The sequence below is a fragment of the Bos mutus genome, chromosome 26, assembly GCF_027580195.1.
Source record: "Bos mutus isolate GX-2022 chromosome 26, NWIPB_WYAK_1.1, whole genome shotgun sequence".
NCBI lineage: Eukaryota > Metazoa > Chordata > Mammalia > Artiodactyla > Bovidae > Bos > Bos mutus.
Genome location: NC_091642.1, coordinates 32,132,780 through 32,159,500, shown reverse-complemented (window position 1 = coordinate 32,159,500; position 26,721 = coordinate 32,132,780). Strand labels below are relative to the sequence as shown.

The window sequence follows — 26,721 nt, the reverse complement described above, 5'->3', positions numbered from 1 at the left end:
TATATAAAGCAAAACCAGTTTATTCATGAAGCTGTGGATGAGAGGTTAACCAGGACCCCATGTGACTTGTACGCTTCTTCCAGAACAGTGGCCTGGGCCTTGAGGACTTGCTTGCCTCAGGCCATATCCTGGGAAACTGACGTCTCAAGGGTGAATTCATCTTCCTGGGTCAGAGTTAGTTCGAGGTCACATGCTCCTGAGGTCCCTGAAGACCACGTGGGCTGCATTGCGTCCAGCGGCTCCCATGACACCTCCTCCTGGAAGGGAGCCTCCCATGAGCCAAAGCTGTGCTCACCCCCCTCCCACCCCTCTATCCCCTCTGTGGGATTGCCAAGGCACCAGCCACAAAGCAGAACAGGGAGGACTGAAGGGTGGTACTGGGGTATGGGTAACAGAACCACCTGGGACGATGATCAAAACAGATCCTGGACTCCCCTCCAGGCTTCCTGAATCCATGCAGGAAGGGCCAGTGTCTGGTCCAAGCAAGTGTCCCCCTTGCCTTCCCAGCCTGAGAGCTGAGGGGCAAGACTCCCAGCACATGAAGTAGAATGTGGGACTAGGGGTTGAGGGGAAGACCTGGCGGTATGGGCCTGTCTGGGAGGCCGAGGCCCAATAGCTCAGAGGAAGCACCCGTATGAGATGAGCCTCCACGGGGTCAATTAGGCCTGCGATGTGAGCAGGGAAGAATTTTAAAATTGAGAAACTGCACTGTGCTGATCCTTACTGGTCTCAAATATGGACGCTGAATTTAGAGACATGGGTCCCTCACAACCCCCAGCGGGAACTGGAGAGATACCTCCACTAGGACGTGTCCCCAGGCCTCACGAAGAGGGCTGAGCGAACCCGAGGGGTCTGGCTGGAGAATTCTCAATGCAGGGGAGGGCTTGTTCTCCGGGGAGTTCCCCGCTCCCCTCCCTCTCATCTCCCGCCTTATTCATCCTGTCCCACAGTCTGCAAGCTTCTGATATCTGGCCAGCCCTCGCCAGCCACCAGGGGTAGTGGGACCGAGGCTCACTCACCAGGATGGGCCCCGCTTCCACAGAGATACAGGCCCCGGAGCGGGCTGCAGTAGCTGGAGTGGAGGGGCACAGGACGCGCGAAGTACAGCTGGTCCAGGCTCATGGCACAGTGGAATACGTTCTGCAGAGGCAGGGCTGTAGTCATTAACATAGGAGTCTTACAGTCTCCACCCCCTTCCCCACCCCTGTTCTCCAAGGAAGGTTCTTCTCCTTCCAGGGTGTTTTTGGGCTCTCATGATGCAGAATGAGAAGAGGAAGAGAGGGAACAGGCACATGTCCCAGGGCTGGGGGGCAATTTTCCTAGAGGCATTTTTCAAGAAGGAGGAAGGGTTGGGTGTATCTTCAGAGGGTGAGGAAACTGAATGGGAGAGAAAAGGGAGACTTGAAAGATTGTGTTGTGGACTATGAACCCCCCCCCACTCTGTTTGAAAAGTAGAGGAATTTGATTTATTTTGACTGCTGATGTGTGTTTCTTTGGCCAAGACACCCATCTGAGCCTGGGCCCCGGGGGCCAAGGTCACAGTGAGTGGCAGACAAGGGTGCTGGGGCCGAGTATGGTTCTACTCCAGTGGCCTGGGTCAGACCAGACGAGGAGGGGGGTGTGGGGGCAGGGGAAGGTCACACCCGAGGGGTAGGTCTGACAAGACCAACATCTGTTGGACGTCATGGTGAGGGTGACCGTCACCTGCCCCTTCAGTGTGTCCCCAGCTGAGCTCGTTTTCTTCCCTGGAGTTTCCTCCTCGACGGATGGACGGACAGCACCACCGCCCCCTCCTCGGCCTCCAGGTGGACCCTTTACATCCCCTCCAGCCCTCTCTCTACACGTGCGTTTATCAAGATGTCTCAATCCACCTGCCCCAAGCCTTCCACCTCAACCCTTTCCCTTCCCTCTCCACTGCCTGGCCTCCTTCACTCTCTAGCCAGCCTATGCTGTCTGATAAAAATATAATTGGAGCTACACATGTACTTTTAGATTTTCCATTAGCCACATGAACACTTAAAAAGAAACTGGTGAAATTAGTGTTAATAATACATTTAATTTAACCCAATTAAATAATATGTTTAATTTAACCCCACAGATCCAAAATATCATTTCAACATGTGGTCGATATTAAAATTATTGATGAGACTTGCTGCATTTTTTTTGTCTTTGCTATCTGGGGTGCATTTTATATTGAAACACATCTCATGTTGGCCTGGCCACGTCTACGTATGCAATGGCCAATCGGAGCTAGTCGCTGCCATACTGGCTCTGGTGGCCTACCCACTCCCTGCCTCCAGGCTCAGTGAGTTGTTGATAAATTGAAGAGAAGTGTGAGATCAAGCTGCTCAGGGGAGGGGAGGCCCCTCTGAAGAAAGGCAGATGGGAGATGCTGATGTGGACGTCTGGGCGGAAATCCCACAGTAAGGTGATCTCTCCAGTGGGCGCTGCCTCTCCCGTCTACATCTCTTCTCTCCTCCCCCACTGCCTGCAACTGACCCTGTCTCTGTCCTCTCTCCGCTGTGGTCTCTGCCCCTGTCCTCCCTTCCTGCCTAAGGCTGGGTGTGGAGGGCCAAGATAAAGCCAAGTGGGCATGTCAGGGAGTGGAGGTGCAAAGAGAGTGAAGGCAGAGTGTGACGAGAGCCTCCCGTCCTATACGAACTCACCCCCCCAGGAAGCCCAAAGACTCTCTCCAAGTCAGGGGGTGTGAGGATGTCTCTGCCCACCACGGAGCCCTTGAAGCCGGGTGCATAGGCCTCGATGCAATCAAACACTAGGTGCCAAACACAGGGGAATGAGACAGCGTTACGGAAGAGAAGAGGCTTATGATTATACAATTTGGCAAACTTACTAAATTCGTTAAACGCTACACTTAAAATGAATATTTTCATATGCAAATTATACCTCAATAAGCAAAACAACAACAACAACAAAACGACAGAGTCCACCAGCAAATAAACAATTTTTTACGAAGGCCTGTGGGTCTCAGATCACCCCAGCCTCCCACTTCTTCCCATCTTTACACTCCAGCCCTAAACTCTGTCTCCCCTTGAATATGCAAAGATTTCCTCACCTCATGGCTCCACTCAAGTTATTTCTTTTGCTTGGAATGCCCTGTGCTGTCTGGTCAACTCCTATTCACCCTTTAAAACCCAGCTCAAATGTCCCTTTCTCTGGAAGGCTTTCCTGCCACTCTGGCTCGTGGCTCCTCCTTTGGTTCACACAGTCTGTTGACTGTAAGGTTGGTTTATTACTCTCCCCCACTGGACTGCGAGCATCCTGAGGGCAAGAACCATGTCTTTTTGCCTTTCTTAGCCCACAGCCTGACCCCAGCAGGCACTCACTGTGTTGATTTTGGTTTCCCTGGGTATTCCTCTCTCCTTGGCACAGGCCTTGCAGGTATTAATCCGGAGTGGGGCCATCAGGAGGAGAGGGGCCCATTGAGGCCACTCAGCCAGCTGTCACTGTGGTGACCTGACGGTCTAGCTCGCCTTACCTCTGTCTGCGTAGGCGTTTCTCTGCTGCTCATCCCAGGCCTTGCCTCCAGCCAGCGTGTAGGGCGTGTACTGAGTGAAGAGGGAGACGACGTGGCAGCCGGGGGGAGCCAGGGTGGGGTCCAGCGAGGAAGGGATGCAGAGTTCGATCAGAGGTCTGTGTACGACAGGGGAGGAGAGAGGGCAGGGCCTGAAGAGCAACGCCTGCCTGAGAGAAGGGGCCGTGGAGCCATTCTGAGATGATGGGACAAAATGAAGACCTGAGCTGGGGATGCTGGGGCCGGATGGATCATCTCCGTAAGGTTATGGTGGTGTTTGTCTGCGCAGGCTTGGTGACCAGTAGGACAGTCCAGACCACCCACGGGGAGCTCTCTCATCCCCAGGTCCCTGACTCAATCAGATCTCCAGGCTCCAGGCTCTCGGGTCCCAGCCGGCCCAGGGAGGTAAATGTGCAGTGGGCTCTGCACCCCACCGCCCACACACACCCTGTGCTCTAACCAGGGGCTCAAGCGTCTCCAGGTCCCCCACCTCTTGGAAGGCAGGCCATCCAGGGCGTCTTCAAAGGCCTGGTGGACAAGGAGGGTGTCCTCACAGTTCAGGTGGATGGAGCACTGGTGATGGGGCAATGGCTGGCCCCCGGGAGTGTTGGGGGCTGCCAGGAAGTCAGGCAGCCTGTTGACAGCCACTGAGAGACCAAAGGGGAGGGTCAGGGCCCAGGGGCCTGGGTCCTCAGCCCCTCCAGGGCCCTCCTTCTCTACCCATCGCCTGCTCCCCGACATGGTGGGCTGGAAACAAGAAGCATGAAAAAGTGTTTCATCTTCAAACAGGGGGTAGGCTGGGGGGCAGGGAATAGAGACAGGTCAGTCTTTCCCAGACATGGAGATTTCCCGCTCAGAAAACCTCAGAAAAGACAGTTCTGCTGTCCACTGTGCCTCTTACCATTGATCTTGGTAACAGGCGACTTGGTGTCCAGCTGGGCGATTCTCGCCACGAACTCCTCAGGAAGCCACTCCTGAAAAGAGAAGGTTCCACCCTAGTGGGGGCTGAGGCCCCAGAGGAGCTGCCTTCCTCCTTTACTCAGACTGGTCCCTCAATCTCTACTGCAGGAGATCCTCTCCCCGCCTCAGAGTGAGCCAAAACACCTCCTCTGTGAAGCCCTCCTGGGCTCCTCCCACTCAGTGTTAACCACTTTTTCCTGTGTACTTTGCCAGCGTCCTGGTGGTAAGTGGCCCAGACCAGCTCCTGGTATGGATGTGGCCCAAGAGCTGCAGCCTCTTTCTCCTCTGGCCTCTAAGCTCTTGGAAGTCTTGATGCTCTCAAAATTGTCTTAAGATGCTTTTGAAACTGGTGTTTGTTGAATTTTATTAGTGGAATCACTCAGAAAAATGATGCCTTGTCCCCAAGAATAAACCCCACGTCATTGGGAGCTCCATGTTCATACACATATTAGCACATCTTTGGGGGACAGGGCACATGTGGTCAATTGCAAAAGCTATTCCAAGTCCCCACCCCTCCCTATACGGACACCCCTTTCTATTGCCCTCCACTATGACTCCAGTACTGTTGCCTGGAAAAGCCCATGGACAGAGGAGCCTGGTAGGTTGCAGTCCATGGGGTCGCTAAGAGTCGGACACGGCTGAGCGACTTCACTTCCACTTTTCACTTTCATGAATTGGAGAAGGAAATGGCAACCCACTCCAGTGTTCTTGCCTGGAGAGACCCAAGGACGGGGGAGCCTCGTGGGCTGCTGTCTCTGGGGTCACACAGAGTTGGACATGACTGAAGCGACTTAGCAGCAGCAGCAGCATGACTCTGAGCTTGGTTCTGAGACAAGGCTAATGTTAAATAGGGAGCAAACAGAAGCACTTGTGTGATTGAGTTTGCTTCATTTTGCCTTGTGCCAGACCCTGAGGACATGTCTGGACTATTGCGCTGGGGGATAAGAAACACATGGAGCAGGGCTGAGTCATCCCGGACATTCTGACTGAGACCCCTGGACTAGCCACAGCCGTCAGCAGGGCCCACGAGTGCCCCTCAGCTGCTGGAATATGTGTGGGTGAGCCCAGATCAGCTGAACTCAGTCAATATCAACTGATTGCTCCTGCTCCGTGTACTAATCCGTAACTCTTGTGATACGTCCGGCAGTTGTGGGGTTGTTATGCAACGTTCATGTGATGATGGGTTATTGACATAAACAGTGGAATCAGAGCTGGCTAGAGGGGAAAAATCAGGATAGCAGAAAGCTGTAGAAACAACTCTGGGTTGAAAGTCAGACTTGGGTTCTAGCTGTGGCTCTGCCAATCACCAAATGCCTGGGCTCGGTCACCTTACCTCCCTGGACCTTTCCCTCACCTGTGAGGCTTGCTGCTACCTGCCTGTCAGGTAAGCGGAGAAGGACGGGCTTCCCCAAATGTGGGGAGACTTGGCATTCACATCTCCCACCCTGATGCAGCCCCCTGAAGCCCCCAGGTTCCAAACTGCCGTCCCGTGCTGGGAGACGCCTCACCTCCCCAGCCTCACCTGTGGCGTTAACTTCAGGAAGGTGATCTGTGGCGACGCGTTGGACAGCACCACTTTGCTCCTCACCTCCGAGCCATCTTGCAGCACGACTCCTTGAACGCGCCCTCCACTGCTCACCTGTACTTTAGCCACTGTCTATGGCCGCCAGTAGGAGTCCCAGGACCCCCGGGAGGAGAAACAAGGGTTGGCTTTAGGGGATTTCTGCTGTTTGTGCTGCTCCTAGGACCTACAGCTTTCTCATCCCTTGCCGATTTCCTGCAGATCCTGGTGAGGCGTCAGCCCACTCCCCAATGCAAAGGCTCACCCCAAATATGCGATGGTAGTGCAAATTCAAAGGGGACAGGCCTGGGTCACAGCTGCTCAGCCAGCGACAGTCTGCAGAGCCCAAACCCAGCCTTGTCCATCAGTAAACTGAGGACCCTCTGAATCTGCGACTGTGTTCCATTCTAAGATACTTGCCAAAAATCGGGGTGGGCGTCAAGGGGTGTTCACCTTTTCGGTGAAGATGCTGACTCCGTGAGCGGTGGCGGAGCTTGCGATGGCGTCAGAGAGGGCACCCATGCCACCCTGGACATAGCCCCAGGCCCCCCGAACCCCCTCCAGACTCCCCATCACATGATGGAGTAGCACATACCTGAGGACAGATAATCAGAATCAGCGGCTGGAGATGGGGTATAATCTCCCCAGAATTCTAGGTGCAAATATTCTTTCTCTCTCAGTGCCTTGAATGGACCACATAATCCACTTGCAGTTCTACATCTGCACACGCTGTTCTGGAATCTAGAACCCCCTTTCTCCCTCTTCTTTTGTTTGGCTAATTCCTCCTGTCCCTAGAGTTTCAGATGAAATATCTTTTCCGCATGGGGGCTCCTCTGAGCCTGGATCACATTGCCCGCTGCCTCGTTTTCCCATCACAACGCCCACAGTAAATAGTCCTCCACTCCACATTCTGTATCTGCCTCTCCCATGGGGATTTGAGCTCCATTCACTACGGTGTCCTCAGCACCTAGTGCAGGCAACTGCTCCATTCATATTTATTGAAAGAATTAATGGGAAAAAAAATGTCTTAAAGGCCCATTTCATAAACTGGGCAGTGGCGAAGCCTCCTGGACACCCACAGAGAAAAGGACTTGCAGGCCCCAGCTGGAAATTCCTAATTGGCTGGTTGATCTTGGTCAAGGTGTTGCAAGCACTTGCCAACGCACACCCCCCTTTTCCATGGCCCTGGGAAATTTGGGGCTGGCTTAGTGTGTGTTGAAAAACCACCTCTGAGGGGTGCTCTTATCCCTTGAGAGATAAGCCACACTGACAGCTTCTAGTTGCATCTTCTGGTGCCCTGGAAACGGCCCAAGACTTGGCAGCATCCTCTACCCCTACACACACACACACACACACACCCTCCATTCCTGCTCCTTCAGGGCTCATTAAGGCATACCACAACTGCACACTTCATTGTGTCTGACTGCCCCCTCTCGGATGAGGCTGTCAGCACACCTCCCACTCACAAGGAGAGGCAGCTTCCCATCCATGTGGAGGTGTCTGTGTGTGTGCGCATCCTGGAACCCAGGGAAAGGGCCTGCGGGAGAGCGGCAGGCAACGGGGCTTCGTGGGAAGGGAAGAGAGCCTAGATAGATACGTAGATGGATAGATGATGCATAGATAGATAGAGAAGATACTCATGTTGAGACATCACAGCGGGAGGCAGGACCAAGGCTCTTCTACTGCAGCAGTGGGGAGCAGTGGCTAAGAAGGAAGACTTGGCAGGGATGCGGGGTTCGGACAAGTCGGGCTGGGAACCAGCTCTGCCCTTACTAGCTGGGTGACTTTGGGAAGGTTATCTCCCTTCTCTGAACCACAGCCCCCCAGTGTTGCCTTGAGGGTTAAATGAATCCTGTGTGAAGTAGCTGGCACCTGCCTGGTTCATCGGGTGAGTTCAGTGAGTGATAGTTTTCGCTCTTGTGGGGGTGACTGCGCCCCTCCCGCTGCCCCCCCTCACCTGCCACACTCACCCACTTCCCGGAATGTAGGGATTTGTCATAGCTCCAATCACTGCATCCGTTGCTAGAGTGGCTTTTAGAGGCTCAGACTCAAACCACTGATTCAGCACCTGGGAAAGCAGAGCGGCATGGAGAAGGGCTTACCTGGGAGCAGAGGCCCTGTCCCGGCGAGGTCCAGCCTGAGGCTGGGTCAGCACTCACCTTGGCGGCTGGAGCTGTGAGGACCTGGTAATACTGGGGCAGCTGGGCTCCCAGGATGCAACCTGAAAGACGAGATTCATAAAATGCAAACCGAGACAGGCAAGAAGGGAACACTTTGATCCTAATGGCTCTGCACCTGCTTCTTTATCTATAAAACGGGAGTCATATTTTCTACCCTTAAAAGCTATTGTGAGGATTAAATGAGGTAGGTAAAGCATTTCTAAATCTATAGGCACTTAGTACATTTTAACTGTTAGAATTATTTGGGGGCCATTTTTAATTTGTATCTTACTCTCTTTGAATTCTCTAAGGCTGTACCCTGGGAGGCAGTGGTTTGGCTAACCCATTTCTCTGACACTGATTTAAACTAGCTCAGAGAGTAACTGGGCACTAGAACCTTGAAGGTAGAGGTCATGAACTCTAGGCATTTTGCCCCAGTGCTGAGCTTGCCGTCTGGCACAGAGCAGTTGCTCAATAAATGTTGACTACATGAATGCTTAATGCATGTTTATTGCATGAGGTTCCTTGGACTGGTGATGTGGGAGGCAATGTCTGCTCTTGACATTTGTGATAGATTCTACCAGCTTGGCTCCGTCACCCTCCCCGGGTCCACACACTTTGCCCTGTAACTGCACTGCCTCCCGCCCTAGCTGAGTGGACCTGCCTTACTTCTTGCTTCTGGGCTCACACGATTTGCTTGGCCATTGGAGTGTTTGCCAACATGATGCAACCAGAGGCTTGGAACTGGCCTGCACATCGGGGCTTGCCCTCTGCACTTTTGTCATGGATATAAGAAGGTCATGCCTGGACGAGCCAGCATTTTCCAAGAAGAGGATGAGAGGCACCTGGAGCAGGGCTGCTCCAGCCACGGATGCACGCATGAGACCAGCTCAGACCAGCTCAGCCCAGTTGGGACCAGCTGAACCATGCAGACACATGAGAAATAAATGTTCATTTTTACATGCCACTGGAATGTTGTAGTTTGTTATGTGGCAACTTTGTGACCACAGCTAACTGGTTCAGTATTTTTGTAGAATGTAGACGCTTAACTGGTCTTTGTATCCTTGTTTGTTGTTCAGTTCCTCAGTCGTAGCCAACCCTTTGTGACCCCATGAACTGCAGCACACCAGGCCTCCCTGTCCTTCACTATCTCCCAGAGTCTGCTCAAACTCATGTCCATTGAGTCGGTGATGCCATCCAACCATCTCATCCTCTGTCATCCCCTTCTCCTCCCACCTTCGATCTTTCCCAGCATCAGGGTCTTTTCCAGTAAGTCGGCTCTTCACATCAGGTGGCCAAATTACTGGAGCTTTAGCTTCAGCATCAGACCTTCCAATGAATATTCAGGGTTGATTTCCTTTAGGATGGACTGCTTTGATTTCCTTGTTGTCCAAGGGACTCTCAAGAGTCTTCTCCAGCACCACAGTTTGGGTACACTTTGTACCCTAGACGAGTGGTGGAAAATAATAGCAGGCTTGGTGAGACTTCCCTTCTCATACCCAAGGCAGACATCACTAATTGGCCACAGATATTTTTCTTGCTGAGTCCAGTCATCCAGCATCCTTCTTGTATGGGGGCATCTCTTCAAACTCTCTCGGCCCCATCTCTCTCAGCCTCCCCCAGCCATGGCTATGGTGCCGAGCTCCATGCAGGCTCCAGCCAGCTGCACGCAGTGCAACCTGACCGCATCTCACCTCAGGCCTGTAAGATGCGCTTCTTCTTCATGTCTTCCCTGGGGCCTCTCTGACACCAGGACAGGGTACCCATGGGACTCACTTGGCACCCATGGATGCACAACCCAGAAGTTAATGCCTCATGTGGGAGTTAATACCCATGGGGGCAACCTCTGAACACTGGGGAAGAGAACCCAGTGGGCAAATGTTTCCCCTCTCTTCCCCTGAGCACGTTGTCACGTGGATTCCCTAAGGCTCCTCAGAAGGTCCAGGCAGGACATTATCACGCACAGTGGTGGCCAGTTCAGTAACACACCCTGGTGCTGACTCTCCCTCTTTCCCGTTCCTCCTCCTTTCCCTAGGATCCTCCTTCAAAATGAACTACTTGAACATAAGCCCTTGGTTCAGGCTCCATTTTTAGAGCATGCCAGCCTAAGATAAGATCATCTCACTCACAGTGCTCCAGGCGGCCCCTATTAATTGACAGAAGTTGGCAGGCTGCCTCGGAGGTTCAGGCTTATGTCCAATCATGGAGAAACTGGGCTCAGCCACATGAAGGCATTCATCATGCCCTGATACCTGCCCTTGGACTTACCTGCCTGCCACAGGGGCTTGAGGGTGGACAGCGACTTGAGCCTTTGTAGCAGGGAACCCCGCTGGAAGGCCTCCAGGTCCACGGGGGCTGAGTCCAGCAGAGGGTCAATGGCTAATGCCAAGCGATCCATGAATGCCTCATATTTGGGAAAGGCCTGGAACAGAGCTCTGAGTCAAGGTCCCACTGCCTAGAATTCCACAGGACCCTGTCCCCATGATCTGCCCTCCAGACCACCTGGCCTGTGCCTCCCAGCCAAGCCTTGATGATTCGTCAGGCCCCACGCCCTGCCAAGCATGATTCTGCTTGACTGTGCAGGGTTGCTCCCAGTTCTAGGTCTGTGCACTGGTGTCAGCACTAGGGCAGGTGACAGAGGGTCTGCATAGTAATAGTAGGAGGTCACCAGAGGTGGCAGGCACAAGAGCCTAAGGCTGGCCAGCTGTTGGCCATGGAAAACTCAAGTACCCTAGGACATGGTCTCTGTGATAAACCAAAGACCACTTACAAGTTTCTTCTCTCTCTCCTGTCTTTCTATATCTCACTGGTAGAAGTAAGATCTCTTGCTCTGTACCCCAGCATGTTGACTGTTCCTTCCTGGTCTGCAAACCCCACCCCCCACATCCTTTCATCATCAGCAGGAACAGAACCCTGCCTCCCTTTACCCCGCAATCTCCTACAACAGAATGCATATGACAGCCTGGTTATGATCCCCCTTCCCGGATGGGTGACAGGAGCAGGGATGGACATCTATGCCACCCGAGGCCCTATCTTACTTTTTAGCTCAGAGCTTTTAATTTTTCGTTCTAGAACTCTTGGATATATCCATGGAATTTTAACACCTGTTACATTAAGAAAAGCTCTGTGTTGAATTGCACTGGAGACTCTTGATTAAAATGAAGGTAAATAGCTTCCTCTGCAACAGGTCTTCAATGTGACAACATGCAAAGACAAAACCAGAATTCTGCTCCTGACTTTCCACACTGAGATGTGGCCTCTGCCTCCTGTTCCTGTGGTCACCAGCCATGGCCACGGCCACTGTCTTCTAGCTCAGGGACCCAGTCTTGTCCTGAATCCTCTCCAGTGTATCTGAGATGGGTAGGACTTGGAGGAGAGTGTAGGGAGTGCAACCTACAGAGTGCAACTGTACAAAAGAATCATGTGCAAAGCACTTAAAAAAAAAAAGCAAAGCTCCCCTAGTGACCTGATTGTCCACCAGGTTAGGAAACCACTGGTTAAAGAGAGAGGCTGGATATGTGGTTTTCTTGGTTTTACCCAATAGTAGATTAACAGAACAAAAATCATCCCCCATGGATTGCTTAACCCAGGTTCTTCTTAGAAAAATGTCTCCACCAAGATATGAGTTAATGCTATGCCGTCAGCTTGTATCTAGGTTGGTACAACAAATGGCCACTCAGAGAATCTTTTTCTGTCTGTAAAACCAATCACACCAGGCCCATTACATTCAATGACTCATCTAGACAAAGCTACCCAAGAAACTCCTCGCAGTTCAGTCCCAAGGGAAAACTGTGCCTTCTCCATCAGACCTGCTCATCATCCTGGGCACATTCTTGCCTTGGGCTGCCAGGGAATGATGCCAAAATAGATGAATATTTATTATAACTCTCTTGTCCTAAATTCCTGATCCAGTTTGTTCTATCTTTAACTGTCTCTGATCCCCCCTTTTTCTTTTTGATCTTCATGTGCTTTAATATGGAAAACCACCTGGAATTCTGTCTGAAAGGAGAGGTAGAAAGCACATACAATATAAGGACATATCAGTGGACTCCCTTTTGAAACTTGAACAGTGGCTTCATGCTGAACACACACTGGTTTGAGGGTCTCCCGTGTCCACCGGTCTTAGCCACTGTTCTCCACCCCTTCTCTTTGCAGTGCCCAAGATCAAAGGCTGGCACAGACTGGAGCCCTTGTAGGGCAGATGGGGTGGCCTGTCCACACCCCTGTGGCCTTGGACAACTTGCTCTGGGAGAATTCCAACCAGGCCCATTTCCTTTCAACAGTGGCCTCCAAAGGACTCCCCTTTCAGTGGCTAAGTTTCTGTACTTCCAATGCAGGGGCCCCAGGTTCAATCCCTGGTCAGGGATCTAGTTTTCACATGTTGCAACTAAATATCCCACATACCGCAACTATACGACCTAGGGCAGTCAAATAATTTTTTTTTTTAAGACAGCCCATCTCTCAGAAAATAATGTTTAAAAAGAAAAAAGAGCAGCCTCCAGGCTGAGATGGAGGAGAAGATCCATCGCTGGTCACTTTCCCTACCTGGGCATCCTTCTTTGAGAACTGGGCGATCTGCTTCTGATTTTCCACCATATCTGTGCCCAGCAGAAGAGACCGGGGCACCTTGCCCCCTGTGCCCTCTTCCAGCATGGGGGTGAAGGAGTAGGGGTTTCGAAGATGAAGCCTCAGCCCATGTTTCTGCAGAACACAGACAGCACAGGTAACATTTGAAGGGCTCTGCCCATGACCCTTCTCTGATTGTGCTTAGGTGACCTGTATTATTTTTGCTCCAAAATCACTGCAGATGGTGACTGTAGCCATGAAATTAAAAGACGCTTACTCCTTGGAAGGAAAGTTATAACCAAACTAGACAGCATATTGAAAAGCAGAGACTTTACTTTGCCAACAAAAGTCTCATCAAAGCTATGGTTTTTCCAGTAGTCATGTATGGATGTGAGAGTTGGACTATAAAGAAAGCTGAATGCTGAAGAATTGATGCTTTTGAACTGTGGTGTTGGAGAAGACTCTTGAGAGTCCCTTGGACTGCAAGGAGATCTAACCAGTCCATTCTAAAGGAGATCAGCCCTGGGTGTTCTTTGGAAGGAATGATGCTAAAGCTGAAACTCCAGTACTTTGGCCACCTGATGCGAAGAGCTGACTCATTTGAAAAGACCCTGATGCTGGGAAAGACTGAAGGCAGGAGGAGAAGGTGATGACAGAGGATGAGATGGTTGGATGGTATCACCAACTCAATGGAGATGAGTTTGAGTAGACTCTGGGAGTTGGTGATGGACAGGGAGGCCTGGCATGCTGTGGTCCATGGGGTCACGAAGAGTCGGACTCGACTGAGTGACTGAACTGAACTGAACTGACCTGTATGTATTTAGGTACCTGTATGCAGGTTCCCAGGGGATTCCCAGGTGGCGCTAGTAGTAAAGAACCCGCCTGCCAATGCAGGAGACATGAGATGCGGGTTCAATCCTTGGGTCAGGAAGATCCCCTGGAGAAGGGAATGGCAACCTATTCCATTATTCTTGCCTGGAGAATCCCATGTACCAGGGAGCCTGGCAGGCTACACAGTCCATGGGGTAACAGAGAGTTGGACATGACTGAAGCGACTTAGCATGAACATATACATGTAGTTTCCCAAGGCATGTGGTCCTGGTTCCTATCTTAGATATAAGTGTATAAAAATCCTTCTTGCCCAGGCACACTGTGGCAGACCATACCACACCATGCGACGCCACACGTACATGCCATGCTATGCCACATCGCACCATGCCACACTACCCAGTGCCGGGGACTGTACTGGGGCTTACAGTGGTTACAATGGTTACAGAACCATCACAGTGGTTCTGTAAGTATATCATCCTCATTGTCAAATGCAATAGCAGAGGCTCAGAGAAGTGAAAAACGTGTTCAAGGTCACACTGGGAGGTGGATCTAGGTTTCAAACCACATCCCTGTGACTCCAAAGCCCTGGCTCTCAGCAGTAGTCTTTAAATGCCCCCATTTCAGTAATAATTAAGACTGAGAAAGACACAATAAAGCCACAGTTATGTGAAAATCCATACTTACTAGATAGATAAATTATTCACATAAAAAAACCCTTTTATTTACTTTGCAGACTCATTTACTCCATGGTCACTTTAAATGGAAGTTCCCTTGATGCATTTAAAATAGTTGATTTACAAATATTTGATTAGTACACAGAACTTTCCAAGAGCACATTTACTTCTTCAAAGAAGTTGGAGATAAAACAAAAGGGGCCTGTGCAACCCCTACAAATAAAAGACATCCTGTTCCTTCTAGAGACTTTTTTCCTAAACCACTTTTTGGATGAGTGATTGACATACAAGGAGCTGTATGTATTTAAAGTACGCAGCTTGAAAGATTTGGCCTCTAGAGACTTCTTCCCCCAGATACACTTTGGTCTGCTCCCACCTCTTTGAGGTCTTTGCTCAGATGTTACCTGAGTAGCATGCTCAGCTCCCCCTGACTCTTTGGCTCTGATCACCACCTGGTCAATGACACACTTAGTTTTCCTCTGTCTACACAGGTAGAATGTGAGCTCTCTGAACTCAGGGGCTGAGTCTCTTTTTCTCAGTGCTGTATCTGCAGCATCTAGACACCATGTGATCAATACGTAGTCTATTGACTAACTAAATGTACTGCTGCAGACAGGGCACCACCCCAGAGGACAGAAACGAGATCTGTGAGCAGAAGTTTTAGGAAAACACACAGAAACCCAAAGAGACCTTTCCAATATTACAGCAGAAGTCTCCCCCCAACCATGGGCATTCCAGATGGCAGGATCTCCATGACTGAGCATTGTGGAGGTGCATCCAAGTGTTGGAAGGGGTGGGGCTGGGAGACCCACAGGATCCTTCCTAATGCTGAGATGGGAAATTTCTTTGATTACAAACTGGAGGAATTTCCAGCTTGGTTCCTCTTGATACAGTGAACCCTCTAACACGCAGGAGGCACCCTCAGTTCCTCTGAGCCTCTCACCCTTGGCCTCCCATCCATCACCAAGTCTCAGATCTCAGCCTCCAGACCTCATCCACATCTCCCCAACTCCCTGCCCTGCCTCAGCCCAGCTGCCACCTTCTGAGCTGCCCTGCAACCGCTTCCACCACAATCCACGCCATCCACCAAGAGGACTGATCTTTCATAAAGTCATAAATCCCATCACCTCACTTCCCGATTCAGCACCTCTACTGTCTCCCTGCTGTGCTCAGATAAAACGCAGGCCCTTCCTCCCAGCCCACAAGGCCCAGTCTCCTCTGGCCCTGCCCACCTCCCCTACTGCCTGCTGCCCCTCTGCCTGGCACTTCTGCTCTGGCCGCTTGACCTTCCTTTCCCTGAGGCCTGTCCACTTCCACTTCCTTCTGCCTGGAATATCCTCCCCTCAGATGTCCACAGTGCTGGTGACTGCTTGGCATTTGAATGTCAGCTCAGATGTTCCCCCCGCCTCCAAGGGAGGGTTTCCTGGTCACCAGTCCAGGCCGGGCGTCCAGGCCCTCACTGTCATGCTGCCTTAGCTTCCTTTCTGTAGGTGTGCTTACCTCCACCTGAGGTTCTCTCACTAAGCGCTCAGCCTTGCCACCCTCCCTCACCACCTTCAGTACACATGTTTCTCCCCGGGCCCGGCACAGGACAGGTACTCAGCAACATTTGCTGAATGAATGAATCAATAACCCCCCAAAAAGGTATCCAAGAAGAACCCAGAGTTTGCTTCAGGTCTAAGTAATTGAACACGATTCATTTATTTGTCTGATTCCAGGACTTTTTCCCATAAAGAGAGTGACTGTCCTGTCTGACTCCTTGTGACCCCATGGACTGCAGCATGCCAGGCTTCCCTGTCCTTCACTATCTCCTGCTCAAACTCATGTCCATTGAGTCGATGATACCATCCAACCATCTCATCCTCTGCCGCCCTCTTCTCCTCCTGCCCTCACTCTTTCCCAGCATTAGAGTCTTTTCCAAAGAGTCGGCTTTTCACATCAGGTGGCCAAAGTACTGGAGCCCCAGCCGGCTGCCCCAGGCACCGTGCTAATGATGCGCGAACACCAACTACTACAAGAGCCTTCTGAGGCTGGTAAGATTACATCCCCATCTTACAGATAAGGAAGACAAGGCACCGCAAGGCTAAGTCACACAGCTGCTAACGGCAGAGCAGATATTCAAAACTGAGCAGGTAGGGTCCAGAGGCTGAAATCGCAGCCTTGTGCTCTACCCACGACAGAGGTCCGTCCTGAGAGCTCACATTTGAGACCTGGCCCATGGCCACCGGCAGAGTGCACGAGGCTGAGCAGGGTGGCCATCAAGACGCCCTTGGCGGTGGCACATCAGAGCTCAGAACAAGGGGGAGGGGTTGGTTAGACTTGGCTCCTCAGTCATTTCCTTGTGTGTGAGCTTAATCCCCTGAGTTCCCTCATAAAATGGGGACTCCTACTCATGCACTTGCCACGGTGCATAGCTAGTGTGTCTGAAAATTGCCTTCAGTGATAGGCTGGTTTGTCTGGGGACAGAGACCCGTCCCCAGGCCTTGGCAGGATTCCACCTGATCCTGGCTGGCGACAGGTGTGCTAGCGGTCTCAGGGACTCAAAGAGTAATTTCTCTCATGGTGACCATGGCTTAATGTCTTATTAATTTCGAACTCAGCACAGAGTTGGTGCTGAAGTGCTGTCAGCATCATATGCAGATGGCACCCAGGACCCTCTCTGAGTGGTGGGTGACAGAGGCACCAAGCAGCTAAGTGGCTCCAGGAATGCATGACTGTGTTTGTCAAAAAGGCAGCTGGGGGTAAAAGGAATCTGAAAGGGCGGGGGCAAGACTGTAGACTAAGGCAAGGCTAAAAGGAGTCTACAGGGGCAGACTGGGAGTTCCCAGGATGCCCTACAACGGCTCAGGAGCCTGAAGAGCTGAAAGTCTGATTGCTCAAGTTGCCGAGGATGGTGACTGGCTCTCAAGTGTAAGGAGGGCAGCAGGTGGGCCCAGGACCTAAGGCAGCTTTGCAAACTCAGGTGCCCAGGTGCCCAAGGGTTCCTATGGGGGCTGGACAGGGCCCCAGGGAGTGATGGACAAAGCACTGCCAAGATGGCATTCATGTAAGGGGTCAGCTGGTGCGGCATCTAGGAACATGGGCTTTGAGACATTTGATTTATGTATGAAATTTCTCGATCTTTAAGACACCAGGTGGGCCAGACAAAGCCCATCTGTGGGCAGGCATCAAGGAGAGCATGGGAGATAGACGTACCCTCAGAGGGAAGAGTAGCAGCTGCCCACTTCCCCAGCCCCCAGACCATGGAGCAGGTGGATGGACACACACATGTACACACACACTCTACCTTCAGCTCCAATTCGGAGTAAATCTGCGGTCGTAGCAGGCTGAGGAGGTAGGATGCTCGGGAGAACTTAAACCCTGAAGATGAATTGGATGAAGACAGTCACAGGGATCAGCAGTGGTCACCCCCATACCCCTCACCCACCTTTTTGGCTCACCTGGGACTATCTCCTCTGTGACAGCCGCACCCCCGATCACGTGGCGTCTCTCGAAGACCGCCGTGTTCACTCCAAATCTCTGCAGGTATGCCGCCTGGGACGAGGCACACAGACCTTCCCTTTATTCCTGGGGTCCACCCGCAGTCTCAGGGACCTCACCACAGGGCTGGCTCGAGCTGTCCCTGCCTCTGAGATGCCCTTCCCCCACCCTTTCATAAATGCCCACCTCCTCAGATGTCCTCTGAGGCCTGACATGACTGCTCGTGCCCCTCCGCTTCCCAGCCCCAGGTGACCTTCCCTCCTGCAAGGTCTGGAGCCTCTGTGAGCTCGTGCCCATCTCCTGGGCAGGGTGGCGGCAAGCCTCGCCCTCCTCCCTAGCCTGCAGCAGGCAGCATGGGGGGCGTGTCGTGTGAACACAGAGCACACCTTTCCACTCCCCTCTTCTCCTGCTGGGGCGACCTCAGTACCTGATCCATCTGGCCTCAATTTCCTCCTGTGCAAAAATGGGGCTGATGATAGCAACACCCACTTTTCCTGCCTCACAGGGCTGCTGTGAGAATTCTCTGAGTTGGTCCCTAGAAGGAACTTAGACATGGGTCCCTGGCACATGGGGATGTGTTCGGTCAATGAAGCTATGATTATAATATGGCGTCATTTTGGGGAACAAATGTTTCAGGGGAGAGTATTCATCTTTCTCTAGCACTTGGTGGAAAATCAATAAATATTTGTTGAACCAAACTAGCCCTCCATCTACTGACCTAAAATGCTGGCTCTCCCACCATCACCACAACCAAGGTGACCACACGGATGGTGTAGCTCAGAAGGTAGACTTCTGGTGACTACTATGCCAGATGCTGTGCGAGCATCGTCTCATATGATCCATCTTAGAGGTAGGCACCATGATTCTCCCCATTTTGCAGAGGAGGAAGTGAGGCTCAGTGAGGCTAACAGCTCAAGTTCCCAGAACTGATGAGTAGAGGTGTGGAAACTGCACCCGGTCTGTACACAGAATCTATGCTCCTGACATATCCTAACGAGAAAGGAGAAAGAGGAGCCTCGGTGTCAACATCTGGAAACTGGCCTCAGAGGTGAGCCGTGTTTCTCCCGTTAGACGTCAACAGTCCCACAGTGATGACGGCAGACAGAGGTGGTCTGAGACCACGATACAGGTGACAGGGCAGGGCCACTTCACAGCTGTGTCTTAGCAAAGACGAGACGAGGTCTGTGGGTCACCTCAAGATCCCAATCACTGGCTCTCGTGGCCAAGATGTGTGATGCTGTGTGTGTGTGGCGACCACTCTGCATGCTAGCCTCCCCTCCCTGCAGACACGGTTCAGAGATGCCCCCAACTCTCCAACAGTAATCAATCTAGGACCAACTGCCTACTTTCTCAAGCTGGCCTCAAATCATCCAGCAAAGTGCACGACCTAGAGTTAAGTTCTTCCTATATCCTCTCATCCTGGGATGCCCCAAGGTTACCTTTTGAGCAAGGCTTCTTGAGCTGAGGCCTCAGGGCACATCATCTATTTCCCTTCCCCTCAATTCAGTGAGGGTGGGCATTTTAATTCTCATTTTATCATGGGTCAGAGAGATTAGCTGACTGGCCTTAACCTTCACAGGTGGAAAGTGGCTGAGCTGGGAGACAAACCCATGTTCATATTAATACAAAAATCAGTGTTTTAAATTACTGATCAGTTGAGTTAAATAGGGGGCTTCCCTGATAGCCCAGTTAGTAAAGAATCTGCCTGCAATGCAGGACTCCCTGGTTTGATTCCTGGGTCAGGAAGATAAGCTGGTGAAGGGATAGGCTACCTATTCCAGTATCCTTAGGCTTCCCTTGCAGCTCAGCTGGTAAAGAATCCACCTGCAATGTGGGAGACCTGGGTTTGATCCTGGGGTTGGGACAATCCCCTGGAGAAGGGAAAGGCTACCCACTCCAGTATTCTGGCCTGGAGAATTCCATGGACTATACAGTCCATGGGGTCGCAAAGAGTTGGACACAACTGGGCGACTTTCACTTTCACTTGAGTTAAATAATGTCTGCTGTAACATGTTCGAATAAAACTGCTATACTGGGGAAAGTATTAAGACGTAACACAGGTCTCCTGGCTCCCCACATTGCTGAATCCCCTGCACTGATATTCTGGAGCAGACGCTGCTCAGAATGCTCTGTGTGAATCTTGAGGCCTGAACCTTGATCACACACTATGGCCTCCTAGGGGTACATGGACTCTGGTTTGAGAAGCACAGCCTCAGGGTCACCCTGGCCTGCGGTCAGCCTGGGACCCAGACGCCAGCTGTGCCGGGGCAGGGCCCTGCCTTCTCTGCTGGATTGGCTCCCTTACTGCCTCCAGGGTGGACCTTGGACCATGTGCAGCTGCATGTTCCCCAAGGTGGTGCCTGGCCTAGACCTGCTGGGGAACACTGGCTCTGTATACAAGGACAGCCCACCATCTGGAGTCAAAGGGCCCCCGGCCCCAGTTACTTGCTCCCTAAAGTTCCAACCTGCCTCCTGTGTTATGTCCATTACACACTTTCCCAGCCGTTTATCACCTTGCTTTTGAAAGGTCAAGGGGGAAACCTATGAGCATTAAGGAGAGGCCAGCAATCCCATATCGTCTTTAAGGGCTGTGGATGTCCTCTTGAGCCTGTCACTGGTCAGCACCGGGGTGAGGGGACCAGCCGGCCTTTGCTTCCCCCCAGCGACCCTCATCCTGCTGGCTTCCTTACACTCCTGCTGGGAGTCACACACCCAGGGGCCAGTGAAGTGGGGCGGAGGGGGAGGGACTCACAGCCACCAGCCCGTTGTGTCCTGCAACGAGACAGAGGAGAGGGGAGGAAAGTGACCGTGGTCAGTGGGCAGATACATTCCTTGAGGAGTGTGGCCCCCCACCCCTGTCCCCATGCCCATGAAGATCCTGGCAAGGTAGCAGAACCTGGGGGACCCCCTCCCCTGAACCTGGATGTTGGAACAGCATCTAGCTTGATACTGTAAGACACCTGGTCTTTGGGGAATCACAAAACCCTGGTTCTTGCCCCAAATTGAAAAAAATCCTGTCACCTTGGCTTGGCCAATGGCTCATGCTGGAGTGGGGACAAGGGGAACCCGCAGGCATCAGATGAAAGTGACCCCACAAAGCCTTGCTGGGCTTCCAGCAAGGGAGGTTGAGCAGATGACTGTCGGAGGAAGCGTCAGAGTTGACTTAGAGGAAGAGAGGGAGGCCTGATCGTGCTCTGATGCTGGTGTCCCTGGTCATCCAGGTAAGTGCTGGTCATGTGGACAGTTGCCGCCAAGCAGGGCTTGCTTTGCCCAAGCATGCCGCACAACAGGGCTCCAGAAGGGGAATCTTTGTCAGTTTCCAGTGTTCCTGAGATAGAACAGCTCAAAATGAACTCAACACATACAGCGTCAACGTTCGCTAGAATTGCTGAGTGTGCTTCAGGGTGCTAGACGATTGGGTAGATTTGTCTGGTATAAAGTTTCTTTCCAAAAATTTTAGGCAGGCAGCCCCTGGGGTGCAAGCCCTGAACTTGGTTTGGGGTCCCACATCCCACACCACGTCCATGGTTAGCAAGTGCTTCTCCAGCTCTGAGAAGCTTCAGGGTCACTTAAGAACGTGCGTCATCACCGATTCCCGGAGCCCTCCCCAGAATCTACTGGGCAGGCTGGGGGCAGGGACTAGGACGGACTTCATAGAAGCTCCCTGGTCATTCAGATGCAGGTGGTCTCAGACCCACGTGTTTCATGAACTAATATCGAATCATCATGTGATAAGCACGTCATGATCTATTTGATTATATTTCATTTAAAAATGCTAGTTGATAGACTACTGTTTTTAACCTGCTTTTGATAATTTTCTTAAAAAAGTTAAAAAAGTGTGATGGATGGGAATTATGAATGAATTGCAACCTGAAGTCTGAAAAGCCGTGCTCTCAAACACATACAACAGATTAAAGGCAGACTGTCCTGGGCTCGCCCTGCTGTCTGGTGTCTTTTTCACATGTAAACAGAGGGCCTGCTGGGCTTGCAGTGTCGCAGGGAGGATGACCAGTAATATACGTAAAGCACTTGTGCCTTAGCAGACCCATAATTAGTGCTGATCATAAATCCTGGAAAACTAATAAAGGCTTCCAGGCAACAGGGTCCAGTTCAGTCATCACGTGTAAGCCCACAAATGCACAAATAGACCTCAAATGGCAAAGGGCAGGGATCCAAGAGCCCAAGTTCCTCCTCCCTCCACCACTCCCCCACTCTAGCTGTGGCTGAAACTTTGTCCTGCGGCTTCTGGTGACCTCTCCCTTCCCCTGCAAGGAGTCTTAAGCTGCAGGCTCAGCTAATCTCCAGGCCTGACTGCAGAGTTCCTTAGGCAGCAGGCACAGAGGGATTCGGGGGGAGGGGTGTGCTGAACGTGGGTTCCCGAATGTGTGGGCTGCAGGTGCCACATCAGATCCACTCCAAGAGCTGGTTAGGTGTGATGATCCCCTCAGAACTCTAATCACCAGGTAGGGAGCCCTTGAACTGCATTTTAACAAGCTCCTTGGGTCATCCTTTAGGCAAATTTGGTCAAATAACTGAATCAGGATGATGGCCAGGTTACTGGTGTGACTTCAGGGAGCAGAGATGATCTGTATCTCAGAAGATACCGCTGTGCTCCTCACTCAGGTTGGATAAGTCTTCAAACCAGGTTTCCTGCCTTGCTTGGCAATCAGAGAAGCAACGTTGAAGAAAAATTCACACCTGAGAAACACACTTGTGAGCCATTCACCCAGGTACCTGGGGACCTAGGATCAACTCTCTCTGCCAAGAGACAGCAGGGGTGGGTTGTCTCCAAGGGCAGAAAAGGTGGGAGGAACTTCCGTTTACTGAGCCCAGTCAGTGGGCACTGGAGCTGGAGTCCCCCAGCCCTGGAAGTTGGTGAGACAGTTGTCAAACAGCCCCTGATAAAAATTATATAAACTTACAATGAAATAATGATATTAAAGACAAAGGTAATAAATACTCAAAGCTTGTCATTTCCTAACTGTTTTACTATATTTTCCTGTTGTCTATGTCTTCATGGTTACTTACATCCATGGACACATACAGGGGCCATGCTGCCTGATGATGCCTGGCTGCATCTCTCCCCCAAATTCACAGAGACATCACGTTGGTAACTTAGAAAAAGGCTGCAGTGGGAGTAGTCACACCATGGAAATCCACGAACACTACACACCAGGGCCTGGGTTGTTATTTTGTTGGTTGTTAGTACTCTTGCCTGGGAAATCCCATGGACGGAGGAGCCTGGTGGGCTGCAGTCCATGGGGTCGCAAAGAGTCGAACACAACTGAGCAACTTCATTTTCACTTTTCACTTTCATGTACTGAAGAAGGAAATGGCAACCCACTCCAGTATTCTTGCCTGGAGAATCCCAGGGACGGGAGCCTGGTGGGCTGCCGTCTATGGGGTCACACAGAGTTGGACATGACTGAAGTGACTTAGCAGCAGCAGCAGACTTAAGAAAGTGATGGAGAAAATGCTAATAATGCAAATTAAACTTAACTGGCAGTTGTGCCCACAGCAGTTACCTTGTGAAACAGAGCAAACAATTGAGGAACTGTTCTTCTCCTGTTCGCAAAATATTATTTGACTGAGCAAGATCATTCCAATTGTTGAAGGAGGAGAGAAGTTCTGACATAAATCTTTGTTTCACTATCTTTCTGCTCTTTAAAGAAAATAAAAATATCATACAATGTTTCCTTCAAAACTATTTTCATTTGTCAAATTGCAGCCGTAGGTTGGTCACTGAGTTCAGCAAAAGTCACGAGCACTTGCTGAGTGGACTGGCCACCTGGAATTTAGAGTATTGTATATCTCACCTGCAAAACTGTGCTACACTTCTTTGACTTCAGTATTTACAATAAACTTATGTATGAATATGTATGCACACATTCTCCCCTGGAGAGGTTACTGGTAAGCACTTAGCAGCATAGGACAGCTCTCCGTAGGGATGAAAATGAAGAAAGGCCCAAATAGGGATGCAGCTTTAAAGCCATGTGATGAGCAGGTCTTTCCAGGCCTGTCATCCTCTTTCTGTATAAACCCAGCTGGAAATAATGTCAGAAGTAGAATTTGAGGCTGTGAGTGGAAGGCCCCGAGAAAAGGAGCCTGGTCCTGGCCTGGTGCCTCACAGGCTCAAGGTGGAACCAGTGCCCTGCACCCTGGGGCTCAGCAAAGCGCAGTGGGGTCACCGCAGCAGGTCCTGTACAGCCCAGGTGGGCAAGGCAGTGAGGGCTGTCACTTCTGCAGACAGGCGAGAGGACCTCTGGGACTCGTGTCTATTTTCCCCTAACTCCCCTTGACGGAATGACTGTAGTGTCCTCAGGATGGTCTCAGTGGTCAGGTACTGGTGACCAGAACTCAAGTCACTTGTGTTAATTGCTCACACTAGTCAGTCGTGTCTGACTCTTTGTGACCCCGTGGACTGTAGCCTGCCAGGTTCCTCTATCCATGGGATTCTCTAGGCAAGAACACTGGACTGGGTTGCCATTTCCTTCTCCAGGGGATCTTCCCAACCCAGGGATTAAATCCAGGTCTGCACTGCAGGCAGGTTCTTTACCATATGAGCCACCAGGGAAGCCCTAGAACACTTGGGGCGGCAGGATTTCACAGGTCTGTTGTACCAGGGCTCCTTCCTTGCAACCCTTATCTACCATATGCTTTCCAAGGATGTGGCAGCAACTAGCTAATTTCACAGGAGATTCATGGAAACTCCTGAACTCACTTAGTCCTCCCTGGTCATTTTAGATGGGTAGACTCAAGCCCAGAGAGGGCAAAAATCTGCTCCAGGCCACACAGCAAGTCGATGGCAGAGCCAGCTCCAGAATCCTGGCATCTGCTCGCAGACGGGTGGAGTTTTCACCCTAGCAACTTGCTCTCACCCCAAATCCTGGCCAGCCTGTGCCAAAGCAGTGAGAGGGCAGGGGCGTGGATGGGCACCCCCCCACCCCCACCCCAGGATTCTGGGCAGGCTGCCCTCTGGCCCCTCAACTCCAGCCCAGCCCACTTTACCTGCGCCTACCACCACTGCATCGTACTCAGGCTTCAGGCGTCCCCTGGTGTCCGAGAGAGCTCGTCTCCATGTGGGGCGGGGAGAGGCGCCTACGGCCCTCCTGAGCCCTCGGCCACATGTGGTCATTTCTGCCCAGGACCAGGCTGGGAACTTGCTTGCAAGCAGCCTTTTGTGCCTCTCCAGGCAGGGGGAGGAGCAGGGAGAAGGAGGAAGAGGAGGAGCTGCAGCCCAGCTGCCGTACTTGGCCCTGGGCCACGACTAAATGGGGACACTTGAGTTGCCCGCGGCCCGGCCTTCCACCCGGGCAGAGTCATGGGCAGTCACCTGTTAACCCGGCAGAGGTCCTGCGCCTGCAGACCTCCAGAGTGATCACTGTGCTGCTCATTCTCTAGGGCTCCGCTGTGCCAGGCGCTGTGCCGACCAGTCATGCAACCCCTCACGTGGGCCCCAGACGGGGAGCACTGAGGCTCAGACAAGTGTGTGTGTGTGTGCGCGTCTGTGCATGTGTGTTCCAAAGGGCTGTCCCCTACCCTGTGCTGTCCTGCTTCTCATTAAGGAATTCAATGTCCAGGATGAGCTGGGGGTGGGAATCCAAGTAAAGAGAGGGACTCAGGTCCAACTTCCTGTCCTTGCGGCTTGTAAGAGGGTAGATGCTCTATGCCTGCGGCAGGCTCAGGGATCCGCTGCCTGCAGGACCAGGGCCTCGGCAACACTGCAGGGGGAGGGGGGCCATCTGCCCCGGGACACCCAGAGAGCCCCGCGTCCTTGCCCAAATGCTTTAGCGCCATCCGCTTCACAGGCTTTCACAAAGCTGGCAAGGTTTGGGGGGCTAGTTCAGTTCTCTGTGATTCTGGAGTTTGCCTTTTTCTTTTGAAGGTCTGAACATTTCTCTTGTGTGTTTTGGTACCTTTCTCATTTCCCAAGAATCCTCAAGGATTTAAAGAGCACATCTGTAAAAAGGTTCAGCTAAATGCTCACTCTCCTGTGGCCTGTCCTGAATTAGGGGCCCCTCTGCTCCCTGCCCACTGGTTAGACCATTCCCCATGCAGGATAAAAACACCTTAGGGGCTGGGAGTCTCTGTACACCTCTGACATCTGTCAGCCTTCCAGAAACCTGCTATTGGAAGTGCATTTCACAATTAGGAGAAAATATGGAAAATTGCCTCTGGGTAAGAGGGACTTCTGGGGACATTTCTACTCTCAACTCAGACACCCCTCCACACGCCAGGGAAAATTTACACTCCGTGTGTCTCTGCTAAAACACAAGTCAGGACCTCCTCCTCAGTGTTATTTATAATACCGAAAAACTAAGAAGACTGGTTAAACTGGACATGCCACATCACACAGTGGTTAAAAGGTAAGGGAAAACAGCAGGTGACAAGACGGAGGATCCTAAACAGTGGTGGGATCGAGGCTTTAGTCCTTCCCCTTTTGCTCTTGTATTGTCCACAATCATGTGGTAATCCCCATCGGTGAAATCAGGACATTGAGGAGGAAGGCAGTCCCCATTGCCTCCTGACTGTCCCTCACGGCCACCTTCTGAGGCCTTTAGCCCAAGGTGCGGTTCCAGTTTTTCCAGTACCCACGACCCCACACGCTGCTCACTTACAGGGAAAGAACAGTCCTTGCATGAGTTTCAGCTCTCACGCCATTTCAGCTCTGGCGTCATACGTGAGCCCTCGGCTCTACTGCGTCATGCTCGCTTTTGGCTCGCTTCCCTCCGTCCCAGCCGTGGCCTCTCAGCCCTGGCAGCGGGCGCGCCCAGGTCCCAGGCTCTGCCTGCCCCTTGTCCTTGGGCCTGTTTTCTGGTGGGGGCCGGGGGGACTTTAGAGCAGGGGCTGTACCCGGGGCAGTGCTCTCAATCCAGGGCACGCCAAGACCACCCCCTGCCCCGCCCGCCCCCTCCCCAGGAGGCTCTGAGAAACCTCACAGCCTGGGATCTGTGGGAC

At 51.9% G+C, this 26,721-nt stretch overlaps 1 protein-coding gene across 1 annotated transcript; it reads right to left on the bottom strand.

Annotated features, from left to right (window-relative positions):
• Nucleotides 1-24,982, bottom strand: PYROXD2 (pyridine nucleotide-disulphide oxidoreductase domain 2). Its single transcript, XM_070363534.1, has 16 exons — nt 24,772-24,982; nt 20,516-20,535; nt 17,724-17,817; nt 17,570-17,643; nt 12,758-12,913; nt 10,481-10,634; nt 8,213-8,274; nt 8,024-8,121; nt 6,507-6,648; nt 6,015-6,149; nt 4,434-4,506; nt 4,023-4,179; nt 3,497-3,651; nt 2,667-2,773; nt 1,020-1,140; nt 1-257 (listed from the first exon to the last, which is right to left on the bottom strand). The coding sequence occupies exons 1-16, from the start codon at nt 24,896-24,898 to the stop codon at nt 187-189; spliced, it is 1,746 nt and encodes a 581-aa protein (XP_070219635.1). The 5' UTR covers nt 24,899-24,982; the 3' UTR covers nt 1-186.
• Between the last annotated feature and the right edge of the window lie 1,739 nt (nt 24,983-26,721).

What these genes read in the sequence shown, in the direction of transcription:
- PYROXD2 (XM_070363534.1), bottom strand. Translation starts at nt 24,898, where the DNA reads ATGACCACATGTGGCCGAGGGCTCAGGAGGGCCGTAGGCGCCTCTCCC. An exon ending in CACAGAGGAGATAGTCCCAG is followed by an intron (nt 17,644 to 17,723) that starts GTGAGCCAAAAA and finishes ATTCATCTTCAG; the next exon opens with GGTTTAAGTTCTCCCGAGCA. An exon ending in CAAGCCCCTGTGGCAGGCAG is followed by an intron (nt 8,275 to 10,480) that starts GTAAGTCCAAGG and finishes CTCGTCTTTCAG; the next exon opens with GTTGCATCCTGGGAGCCCAG.